The sequence below is a fragment of the Acromyrmex echinatior genome, chromosome 17 (assembly GCF_024713525.1).
Source record: "Acromyrmex echinatior isolate Ae372 chromosome 17, ASM2471352v2, whole genome shotgun sequence".
Classification (NCBI taxonomy): Eukaryota; Metazoa; Arthropoda; class Insecta; order Hymenoptera; family Formicidae; genus Acromyrmex; species Acromyrmex echinatior.
The window spans coordinates 1,671,785-1,685,384 of NC_141868.1; the positions used below are offsets into that span (position 1 = coordinate 1,671,785).

General features: G+C 33.9%; 1 protein-coding gene across 2 annotated transcripts in view; it reads left to right on the forward strand.

Moving 5' to 3' along the window:
- The window catches only part of LOC105152105 (small conductance calcium-activated potassium channel), a 212,826-nt gene that overhangs the window by 67,638 nt on the left and 131,588 nt on the right, over positions 1–13,600 (forward strand). For both annotated transcript variants that reach the window (XM_087415072.1, XM_087415071.1), the window contains exons 2-3: positions 1,881–2,448; positions 9,099–9,369. In XM_087415072.1, the coding sequence (XP_087271198.1) occupies positions 1,931–2,448; positions 9,099–9,369 (789 nt within the window). In that variant the 5' untranslated portion in view covers positions 1,881–1,930. The remainder of the gene's footprint in view (positions 1–1,880; positions 2,449–9,098; positions 9,370–13,600) is intronic.

Here is a 13,600-nt window from a genome sequence, read left to right on the forward strand (position 1 = left end):
TCGCTTATCAATACATTTAAGTTGATTGTAATAACCGTAAGATGGACATACTTTAACCATAGCCAATAGTTAAGATATGCCAATCTTATGGTTATCATAATCGTAGTTTAGTTCTTATGACCAAAAAATATATTGATGGGCATCTTTTGGTCATGGCAACCGTAGTCTTTTTTCCATGCACATTAATTACATTGTCTTTTTCATGTTTTTAATTCATATCGGATTTGAGGGGCAACAACCGTCATAAATGAATAATCCCTATGCCACTTTCCGTTTATATTGCACTCTGCGAGGCGAGACGTTTTAAATGAATCACTCTATATATATTAACGTATGTACGTGACGAGAGGCTCGTCAGTGACCTAACCAGTCGACGATGCCTAACTTGGTAAATCTTGCGGCGAGCCATGGTCGGTGTATCTTGCAACGGAAATCTCGAAAGGCCACAAATCGAGCCGAGCACAACCGCGCCTGCGGTCGATACTCCTGAAGCACTTTCGGAAGGTGATACTCGAAATTTGCTGTGACTACCTCTCGACGGCAACCCGGAAACCGATATTCACATAGATCTCTCGAACTAGTGCCTCGCCACTGATTTCGCCGATGTATATATGTTCTCTATTCGAATCCTCAATTTTACAGTTTGGAAATGGAGTAACGATGAGGTGGGAGTGGACCAAACAAAGATTTATAAAATTAAATACAGTCTTACACAATTAGAAAGAAATTACACTTCACAAATTCGAAATAGTCAAATTTTTAGTTTTAACTTTAATTTAACAAGATGAATGTTAGGAAGTAACATGAATATTATGCAAAGATACAAAAAACACTGTATCACAATTAGGAAATAAATTGTAGAGAAGCATATTTCTTTAGTAATATAATATATCAGCATATAATGTCAGCATATAATCTCAAAAGTAAGCTTCTTACTACGTCAAGTGTTTTTTTTTTGTTTTTTTTTAATGTGCTTGAAGACCTCGAAGTTTTTACTTAATATATTAGCACCCAGAAAAACATAATTTAATAATAGACCTGATGTGTATGAGGTGTTATAATACAGTAAAAAATTGTAACAATTACGTTGTAAGTCCTTACAATAACACCTCGTATATTGTTCTCCCTATATTTTTCTGGGTATTAATACAGCAAGCTGGTTTTTTTTACTTTGTAAATAACACATTATCACTTCGAGTGTACCTGCGCATGATTCTTATTTGCTCTTATTCTCTTTTGATAAATTTGAAAATTTAGAAAATAAGAATCCTTATTATTTGAAATTTTAATTTCATATTTTTTAATAAAAAACATTTATAATAAACTGTGAAATAAACATGTATATTCGTCTTTTATTTATTTATTTTACAATTAGTATTTGTGTTTTAAAACTACATTAATTTTTTGTTATTTAATTACTTATTCATAAATTTATTTTAAACTAATTTAAAGAAATTTAACACAAAATGTTAAAATAACATAATCATATTATACGAAATTAACATTTGGGTATGTTAAAAATTCGACAAAAAATTTTAACAATGTTTGGTTTAATACAAATTTTTACATTTTTGTGTAAAGTTTAACAAATTAAATTTCTTTTTCTCTACTTCCTTTCTTTATGTTTGAAACTTAAATCAAATAAAAAATTAAAATTAAAATTTCTACGAATAAATCATTATTTTCTCTCTCGAATTCGCGTAAAATTTTGATATCAATCATAGTCAATTTGTTATCAATTATCTTTGCTTGTAGATTTGATCTCAACCTTGGGGATATAATCGGGAAATCCCCTATTCATATGTATAATGTATTACAACCTGGATTTACGGATCTACCGAGGATCTTATTGGTAAATGGTTTCACGATTCTCGTTCCAGGGGATGGCAACGTAACGTAGCAGCGGACTACTAGCCGGCACGGTTACGAGATGAATACGAACGGTAACGCGGTCGGGCAGGAAGGTGGTGCCGGTACCGATTATGGAAGTAACGAGGAAACGGCGGCTCTGTTGGGCAGGCCACCGCCACCGCCGGTCGTGGTGGCCGCGGCGTCTCAGGGCAAGCCGGTGCTCACGCGGCAGGATCGGGCGACCTTCCTGGTTGCCTCGCCGCAACTGTCCGTGTCCGGGCTCGGCGGCTCCGAGGAGAGCGGCACCAACGAGGATCCGGCTACCAGATCGGTACCGGACATCGAGCTTCACTGCCGGCTGGACGGCGAGCCGCAGCCACCACAGATTCAGCAGCAACAGCAGCAACAGCCGCAGCAGCAACAGCAGCCGCAGCCGCAGCCGCAGCTCCAGCAGCCGCAGGTGCAGCAGTCGCAGTTGCAGGCGCAGCCGACATCTTACCGGTCGTCCAGACAGTCGCATCAGTACAGATGCAGGTGCGACCGAAGGGATTCCCTTGCGCCCACTTCGGCCCTTCATTTGGCCCGCAGCGTCTCTAGGTAAATTTTTTCGGAAAAAGGAATAACGATCATGTGAAAAATGCTGTTTTTTTTTCGCTTTGTTTTCTGTGTTTATATTTCCTTCTCTCTTTGTAATATAAAATAGCGCAGTAATTTAATTTATTGCTACTTTAAGCTATAAAAAGAGAGAAATAAATATTTAGAAAAAGCGAGAGAGATATATATATATATATCTAGCGTCGAGTGTTCAAATATTTGATTTTTTTTTCTCCATCAGATAATATCGTATTCCGTGGGTCACTGTTTAGTTTTCCATCATTACGTGAGCTAAACATACAATGGCCTTGACCGCATAAAGGAACATTCGATATGACCTCACTTTTCTACTTAATAGAGATAATATAGGCACATAGAAATAGTCGTTTCGTGTACTTGATCATCAATATGGTAGTGGCATTTATTTTTCATGAGGCAACCGCTGTATCGCGCAGTTTCACATGTTTGTTAATACGCGTACCTGGAAAAAGTACAGCCATTTATTCAATCGGAAATATAAAAGCACGAGCGTAGTTTTACATATCAACGTGGTTAAAATAAGTAAATATTAGATTTGAAATACAACGAATATAAAGGTGAAAGAAAGAGCTTTGATACTGTTACTCTCTCTTCTCTGCGAGGAGCCACATTTATACTTTTCAAGAAACCGCTAAATTTGATGCCACCACTAAACGACAGTTTGCAGAGCGAAATGAAAAGAAATTGAACGTTACTCGTTCGAATGACTGACGACCGTAGCTTGTTCATACGTGTACCGCAGCACGTGCTAAAAATATACCGTTTCTTTATGCGGTGTTACTTAAATTTGCATTGCATGACAAATAATCTATGAGAATTTAGCATGTGTCGAAAGAAGAAAACGACAGCCGTGCGGCTTTAACACGCATTCAGAAAGTTTTAGACTATTCGTGTAATTGGCAAAGTTTAACTACTCCGCGAGCATTAGTCGACCACGCCATTGTAAACTTGCGTTTGTACGGAATCGGGGCAGATAGTTTCAGATGGTTCTCGATAAGGAAACGCATGCACGAATCAAGAATTCGTTTTTCTCCTTTTCGATATTGCTTATGATTTCGTTATACGATCTTCGTATTATTTATTCATTGGGTACCGATACACTATTCCCGATACACCACTGAGACGGTGATGGCTCAGGTGTAGCGTACATAGACAATTTCCGATATTCATTGCACAATCAATCGCGAATACTATTCAAATGTCACGAAATTTATGACAGTTCGAAATTACATGACAATTCTGAGTTGTCAAAAGTGTTCTGAATCAACCTTCAAAGAATGGTTTTATGTACAAAAGATCCTTTCCTCTCCCATATTTGTATCCCCCGAAGTCATATGGAAAAAGTAGTTAAATTGGCCGAAATTGCATTGAAAATTGGTTATACGGACAAAATTTTTATGTTTGATTTATCCAATGGTTGATTCAATCATTATTTAGTTGCATTTGCTAATATGTAGTTTATTTATGTCAACATTATCTATAATAAATTGAAATAATTAAAGCAGCTCAACTAAATTATTTTGATAGAAATACTAGTAGAATTTATTTATAACTTTGCTTGGCATTTAATTACTTTTGTAATATATTTGTTTAAAAATACAAATTTCATGTTTTTCAACAAACTTTTACTTTCAATGTGTGGTGTTTTGTAACAGTATAAGATCCTGATCAAGTCTTCATAGCTATAATCATAAAAAACGAATAGATTTTGTTGTATTACTAATTGAATGTTGCTGTTTTGGATCTAATCGGATCGAAAAATAATCTTATCTATAATACACAATTTGTTTCTTTTTTAATTGTCTAGGCATTTATACACGTATAACGATATGTGTGTCCATAATATTGTCAGACATACTAATGGAACAGCTATCGACACTTAATACACATATCGACATATGTACATTCACATTATCTTCGCATTGAGACATGAATCTACAAACGACAAACATGCGTATGATTACATAAATTCTTAACTTTATTATATACTTATACAATAAAAAACAAACTATACGCAAATAAAGGTACTTTTTAGTACAATTAAACTCAAAATAGTGACTTTCAAATGGATCAAAATCTGTCTATTTTTGGTTGTGTCTATATAGAGATTTTTTATCATCATCTTATAAACTATAAAAAATATTACAATTTCAGTCAATTTTAATGAAATCACTTTTTCTTGTGATTAATGAGGAGTTCTTTATTCAGAAAAAATTTTTTCTCAAAATAAAGCTATCAGTCATCTTTGACTTCGTAAATTTCCTTGACGATTTTTGTAAGCAAATTTTTATTTCAATAATAACGCAATAATACTTCGATTGTAATATAGGAGGAACATGGGAGCGCTTGTCCCCTTTAAATTTTAATGAGAAAAAATTATGAAATTGTGAAAATCATTGGCTGCGTTTAACAGAGAAAACGGCTTTGCAACTGTTGTAAAATTCTTTGATATGATTGATTTATACATTTAGATCCAGTAAGGAGCTAAAAAAAGTCATCGATAATTTCTTATTTAGATTCTTTAATAACTTCACTGAAGCAGCGATTTTTCCGACGAGAACTTCCCGGCTTTTTCATTATTAGCACTATACTCTTTTAATATGTTGAATAATAGACATTAAAAGATTTGAAAAAAAAGCATACAATTTTTTCTGATTATTATGATTTGAATAATTTTAGCAATGAACTATGATACCTTCTCTGGAGAGATAAAAAAATTAAAAAAGAAGACGTTAAAAAGAAATGGAATTAGTAAAAGAAACCAAAACTGTCTTCCCAGCACGAAACGTGCCTTGTATATTTTCTTAGTCCAAACGTGCAACGATGAACAATGAGCACCATTGAAAGGTTTTTCAGTAGATACATTGAAAATCTGGTTGCTGTTAACGACATCGGAAAATCGCCTCAATGGACTATATATGCTAAGTGTATACAGAAAAACAATGCTCCCGATAAAAAAGAAGAAGAAATATTAAGAAAGTTCGCTGAAATCCTCGAAAACTGCTAATATACATATATAGTATACATTTTATGTGAAGGTATATTTTTACTTCTTCCCTGAAATCCTGCAGCCCATGCAGATTGTAACATTCGCCATCTTTAATACTTAAATGGTAGCTTTTTTTTACTAATGTTTTTAATTATTAGCTACATAAATTGATCAAAAGTTAATATTAAATGTACCTGATTGTGATTTTAAAATGCTACTAACCTATAAAACAAGATGTAATCTATTAAATTTTTATCTATATTACTCATTTCTCATTTATTTCATATTTTTGTTAATGAATATTGCTTATATTAAGTATTAATTTAAAATATCGAGATACGATTTAGAAGACCAATATACATTCAACATTTTTCCTAAGAAAATGTAGTAACAATTAATAGGGAAATTATTTTATTGTGACAACAAATACACTTTTGACAAATCATGATTGCTGTAGTGTTGAAAATTTTATTTTCCGTGTTCATAGATCTGAAAATAATTTTATTAGATTAACAAAATAATTATGTAACAGACGCTCTCAAGTTGGTTGTTAGAATAAAACTTTTTGCAATGTTGCTCATCAAACTTGAGTTTTCTACGTAATTATTTTAAACAAAATTATTTTCAGATCTATATTTACTTGCATTTTTTAATATTTTAGCAAAATTCTTTTTGCTATACATAATCGTTTTTGAAAAGTAGTTCAGAACTTTTTTAACAATCCAGTATATTGCTCTTTGCATCAAAAAAAGATTTTTCAAATATCTTTCGTTAATTTGTTTTAAGGAATGATTACCTGGGATAGTCGTTTCTAAATTAAGGAACATTGTATTTACGGGTGGATTTTTATCTCGGCCACGAAAAGACAATCTGTTAGCGTCGGGAATGGCTGGAGCGGCCACTTTTATCTAAGTGCGCCCGGCAATTCGCCGGGAATCGCTGTTCTCCCAAAAATGCGTCGCTCTCGGAAAAATGCAATGCCTTTGTTTCCTTGAACAGGCTCGTCGAGGCAAAAGAGGCTTTCTCCCTTTTGCCGGTCCGGAGAATTCCTGACGCTCAACGCCGTCGCGTTTCTAGGATGATCACGTTCACCAGGTCAAAAGTTGAGCTGGTGAAATTTTATGTCGCCCTGTAACCTCTTCGGAGTCCGGGAAACGTACACCGGGGATTGCTGCGAGTAAAATGACATATAAAAAATGGCATTGCCGGGAATTCCCGACATGAAAATCGACGCTGTTGACCTTTCTCAAATCTTTTCATTTTGTGTTGAACTTTTCAGTATTCGTGGCTGTTATAACTGGTTAAATTTATTATGTATTAAACGTATTCTCATTTTAATTTCTACCAGACATCGAATAACATTAAATTGAGAACATAACTCATGTGTTGTAATGTCAAGGAATGATGTATAAGACACTAGAGTTACTAAAATATAAATTGAGGTGTCAACGGTTATATTCTTACATAAGAATAAAAAGACTTATGTAATAAAATTCGACAAAACAGACTTTAGGTACAGAATAGCAAAACTTAAATTAATTCCAAGTTTATTTTATTGATACCTTTTTTTAAATTTTATACTGCAAGAAGTTTAATGTAGAAGAGAATTAAAGATATTTGTTCTCTGAAAGATTTTGTATTGGTGTACAAAATATGTATAATTTTGCAAGTAAAATTATCAGGTCGAGCATATTACAGCTGGTACGGTATTGATATTGAACGGTATTCGTTTATCAAGAAAGTTATACTTTTGTAAATATATCTTTTGTGTAACGTAAAATAAGTATATTGGTAGTCATGAATAAAAGATTCGTTCTTATCTTAAGAAGCCACCCAGAAGTCAGGAAACTTCAGTTTTCATCGAACTTTAGTTTTCAGATTGAAGTGTGCAGTTAATGATATCTCCAGATGACAGACTTACCACCTGTCTTATAAACCGACAGGCTTTTGACTTAAAGCGCCTTTAGACAGAAAGCTGTTCCCAATATATTCTACCGACATAATCAAATTAGCGTCTAACCAACAAGGTTCGTTGGAATCTCGTGCAATAATTTCATCAGCAATTTTATGTTTACATTATATATTATATATTTGGAATACCCTAGAAATACCGCATTCCATAACCCTCATGCTTGCTCTAAACATCTTCGAACTGATATTCGTCTAAAAAAGAAAGAACTGAAGTTATATGACACTAAAAGGTTAAATAATTAATTGTAAATGCAATTTTTGTTAAAATAAAGTATAGTTACAATTAAATGAAACTTTGTTAGCTATTTGTTGGAATTCGGAGAATTAATTTGTAATTTTATTTTGAGAGTAAGAAGTTCTCACTTCTTAATTCGTAATTTTACTTACAATTTAGAAATTGTCCGATACCTTGGGGTTGAAATAATTATTATTATTCCCCTGAAGCTGAAAGAGACCTTTGAGACACCAATCGCACACTACCAATTTAGCGGTGAAACAGTTTTCAGTGAGATTAGTCCACGGACGAGTGGGCCATGTGCAATATCGGATCACGTATTTGAAACTATCAGTTTAACTTTATAGTCCATACCAGCCGTGAAACTATACCAACCGTAGAATTTTCAGATATTATAAACGACACGAGAGCAACCATCATTGCGCGGTATTGTATTTTAGAATCAAGTTTCTCTCTTGCCTTTCTGTCCCTATTTAGTGTCTTTTCACGATGTCAACTTTATATAATTATGTCAAGCTAAAATGGTTGAATATTACATTCAATGTTAATATATGATTCAAAAATAAAAATTGAGAAAACGTTTTTCAGAAAATGAGAGAAGTGCGATATTAAAGTTAGTTACGGAAGTTAATTTCATTTTTTATCTGGCAGGCGAAGATAAAATCAAGTAACCGGAAATTAATGGAGTTACCAACAATAAAAACTAAGCGATCAGTTTTTAACTCTTTGAGTGATGGATAAAAATATTCGTGATACAAGTTTCTTTCTCTCTCTCTCTCTCTCTCTCTCTCTCTCTCTCTCTCTCTCTCAGTATCTTTCTCTATAAAAACATTTTTTTTTTTAGAAATATTAAAATGCAATTAATACACTGCAGAAAAAGAATAAAAATATTCAAAGCAAATATTACTTGTATGATATTTCCTTATATCATATTCATTATTTATAAAAACATTTAACTATAATAATGAAATACACATTGTTGTGAAATATATCTTATTTTTCTCATTAATTAAATGTAAAAAAAATAGATGATTTATTTGGGGATAGGAATAAAATTTTATTTCGCTTTTAAATAAGGATAATTTATTTAAATAAAATAAACATTATATCCTACAATAAATGAATAAATTTTTCAATATCTTTTTCTCAGTGTAGCATTTAATCGATTACCAACGAAGTTATTTCTTCTGAAAACGGGGCTAAATCGGATTATCGATCGCTGATCCTCAAAGAGTTAAACGTAAATGGGTCAGATAAAAAACTTCCCAACTACCTTAAAGCACTCACTTGGGATTTCACTTCGGAAAAAAGAAAAAATCGAATCTTATTGTTAAACGTCAAACTCTATGCGCGCGCATGTACTCGCGCATATGTATGTAAAACGTAACCACGTGTAATGTTTTTTTGTTGTTTCCAAAGAGAGAGCGTGAAGAGTGGCCACCACTGCTGCCCGTGTCAGGCGCCGCCGCCGCCGGTGTTGGTCACTACGTCGCCCAACGCCCGCATAATACGGCAGAGCTCGCAGCCGGAAGCGTCCGCGTGTTGTTGCTCCGGCTGTTGCTGCCCGCTGCACACCGGCGCGGCGCCGAGCGCCGCCTCGCTGCGGCAGCTCCGCGAGCCCGGCGATGGGATCGCCGGCATCGCCGCGGACTCGCTGCGGATCAATGGCGGCATACGACAGTTCCGGCAGGTAAGCCGCGACCTCCACTGTTTCTCGCGAGCCTATATCAACCAGTTATGTTGCACACAACCAGCTACTCAAGGTGCAAGAATACCAAGGTGCAACGACGACACGCCTAGATCAGAATTTGATCTAGGAAGAGGCGCGGCGCGTTTACCTTTTCTTGAAAAGCAAAAGGAGAAGAAGTCAATTAGAGTTCTGCGTTTCTCTACTTCCCCTGACAAATAAATCTTTTTTAATAAGTCGATTATCGCACCAAGCTATAAATTTTGTGAAATTAAAGATGGAAGAATTAATTCCGCATTTTTGATTATTTTTTAAGAAAAAAAGATCAATTCGAACAAAGATTTAGGTTAAAAGTTGATTATTCATTAAATTATGTATTAATCAACATACAGAATATATATTTATGGTACATCTTCAATGAACATCTGGTATCAGGTTGAAATCGATAAAATTTATAATGATTTAACATAAAGGAAAATCAGTTAATTACTTCAATTAATAACAATGATCCAAACAGGGATTTTGTTCCACATTATATCTTTAACGAGCATTTCGGGATAAATAATATAATTGTGGAATAAATACATAATTATGCGAATTACTAAGATAAAACAAATCAAGCAAAATAAATTACGAATAGAGTGCATATTTAAAGAAAAACATAATAAATCAATAGCAACTATATAGATAGATTGTACGAGTTTTATATGTAGAATTAATGTACATATATAGATGAACAAACTATTTTATAATTATAATAATTATAATAGTAGCAACTTCACAAATTTTGTATGTACAATCAATGTACATATACAGTTGAATAAATTATTTCATAATTATTGCAACTATAAAATAATATATTCAAACACATAGACGAGAGATAGTAGATCAATTTACATATAAAACTTGTATAGTTATAGTTGTATATTTGTATAGTTAATACAGAATTCGTAACTCAAAATACTATGACAAGAAAACTTTTTTTGAAAAATTAAATAAAAAGTTGTTCGTAAACTTTTATTTTAAGCAATAATTTCTGAGATACAAGAATTTAAATATCAATTGTAGATTACATTTAGATAGTCATCTGTGAATATTGGTGAGCGCCCTAAAGTGCGAATTTTGGGTTTGACAACCTTATGCAGTTGGTACCACTGTGTTTTTCCCCGAGTGTAATATAAAATTCCTCGAAATTTGAATTCGGAGCAGATGGCTAATTTAATATTATGTCGCCGTTACATGCGTGGGGTGTTATAGTTTGGTATTCTTGCATCGCGGATGGCGTCACCTGTGCCCAGCACAGCACAGCCGAATCTACCCATGTCTCCATTTGTCCTCTTTTCTTTTCGGCTCTTTTCTCTCTCTCTCTCTCTCTCTCTCTCTCTCTGTCTCTGTTTCTCTTTCTCTCGTATGTCCATCATTTGTTTTCACTTCCTCTATTGAGTTGGTTAATTCTGGGAAGAAGGAGAAAGAGAAATGGTTGTATTTAATTGGTCAACGGTTGAGAAAGGGTCGGAGCAAACCGCGAAAGAGTATCTCATTGTTATCTAATCATCTTTCCAAACATAAACTAAAAATGACATTCAATGGAGACGTCCTAACAATGTTATCTCCCGGTTTTCTATTTCTTTTGGAATCTTTTTTTTTAGTACTATCTTTTTCTTCCCAGATTTTAAATTTCTTTTGAATTTTTTTTAGCTGTTATATTGGCGCATAGAAAAAATAATTTAAAGACGCGACTAAAGAAAAATTTCAAAGATTTCTTAATTCAACCATCGAATAATGATACGATAAAGATTATAATCACTGTAATGTTTGTACAAAAACAATTATTACTATATGATAACAATCTAGATTTCTCTTTCTCTTTCATTCTTGCTCCTGCAGCTTGTCCTCCGTCGCTCTTCGTGGTTCTCTCCACGCATGCATTTCCTCTGCGTGTTCTCGTCTCCTCTAGTGTGTCATTGTTTTACCGTCAAGTTACTCAACTCCTTTATTGGTGTTTCCACACTCGTTACATTCCTATTCGAACGTCATGGCTATGTTCGTGAGTGTCATTTATGTGTCAAATGTGTCTTGTAACATTTCGCTTCTCTTTTATCGTTCATTCGAATTCATCCCGGTCTCCTCGGGGAGACAGATCTCTTTTCCTCTTCGTTCTCCAGCGCGTCCCATTCTCGTTCACCTTTCCTCTGTCGTTGGGGTTTTACCGGCGTAGGCCCGGCGGAATCGTAAAAGCGCGATGCACCGAGGAAGGATAACACAATGTCAAGGCAGGTTGTATGAGATCGAAATACAGCGTGTGTACTTTACGAGATAGTAAATTTACGTTGCTTCCATAAAATGAAATTCGTGGCGGCTGTTTCCATTCTGATTTCGTCGCTATCTGTTGGAGGCTATCTGTTGAAATTTGCCACGGCATATGACAAAGGGTTGTTTATTGAGGTTTTATATGCCTCTTTCGTTTTCATTCATTAGGTTGCTTTTTATAAGTTTCCACGTACAATTGTAGTTATATTGTTTCGTAGCAAATTTCAGTCTTTATCTCAAGATCTATGAATATGCAAAATTATTAATTTATCTTTGAATTCGAGGATTTTTGAATTCTTTTATTTGAAAACTTTATTTGTAAACGTAATAAAAACTTTATTTGTAAACATAATAATTCAAATTTGTGTGTTAAGTCAACAATTTAAATTAAATATTTGAATTAAAATATCTGAAAAAATGTTCTGGATTTTTATATTACAACATGATATTCAAATACATAAATAAAATATAAATACATAAAAAGAAGTGAGAATTAAAAGATCCAAGAATTAAGTATTTTACAAATTGAAAGAGATTGGATTGCTGACTTAAAATTTAAAAATAAATAGATTCAAGATTTTTGTGCTTAGATCTTTGGTGTGTAGTTAACACGATGAATTAATTACTTGCCACTGAAGATATAAGTCTGCAAAATAATCTTTATCGATGGAAACTCGCCTTTCGCCATCTGGCGGAGGGTAGAAAGAACCAAGTGGAGAACCACCCTTAAACGGTAGCTAGAGAATACCGGCGGAGAACAGAACTGTACCGTTTACTCGACGTTCGATACACAGCTTGCCGGATTTTTTGCTCCGTTGTGTAGAATCCTGATGTGATACAGATGGCAGTTGTTGTAAAAACTGTCCTCTTGAAGGGATTACTGAGTTTAACCAGCGGCGACTTAATTCTTTTTTGACCACTTTATAGAACTTATATCGTAATTTTTTAAATTTATGGTAAGAGATACCTAACAAAGCGAGTTTAAAAAAAATATATATATATGTAAAATATTTATTTTACGTTTTTAAAATAATTATTATTGATTTTCGAATTACGTTTTTTTTTTAATCCAAATATTGCGATGCCAAAGTCATCTCATATCAATCACTTTTTAATCCTTTGACTGCCATACGAATTTTTATAATCCGTCTCCTGGCGTAGCGTACTATTTTTTGTATGATGTAATTTTAAGTAAATTTTTACATTAAAATATTATATATTTTTCAATAAAATGTTTTTAATAAAAGTAAAAATGTTTTCAGCAAAGTTGACAAATTTTTCCAAAATTTACAAAGCATCATATAAAATTAATGTAAAGTATTCTTGATTTATATACAGCACGTAGGAAATGTGTGTTAAATTAACATTAAAAATATAACGGACATCTTGAATCTATATAGATGTGTATCCAATTAAATACAGCAGTCAAAGTGTTAATCAGACCGAACGTTAAATTTCTTCTAATAGAAATTCGCACACAATTTGTACGTTTTTTTTTGTCTTTTCTGGGACACTCTGTACGCATCAGCCTCGCTCTATTTTTTTCCTGACTGCATTCATAATTTGCTGAGTTTCTGAGTGGAAATCCTCTCTCGGACGAGAGCATAAACCAAAATTTCCGTCATTAAACGAGATTTGCATCGTATGAGGAAGGGACCGGGAAAGGGGCTGGGATGAGGAGGTTCTCGCGACATTGTTAGTTTAATTATGTTTCCTTGGCGCATGAAAACGCGCTTGCGGACTAAAGCTTCCGTTGACGTTTTTGGCCGATAGCCAACCAGAATACTAACGAAAATGTCCTAATGCATGCCATAGAGATACACTGCGACGAGAACCCCTTGACATTTTCCACGAGTTGAGTAATCGCTGGTCAATCGAATGCATATACGATATCCGTGTGTACAAGTGATGCGTGTGATACTAT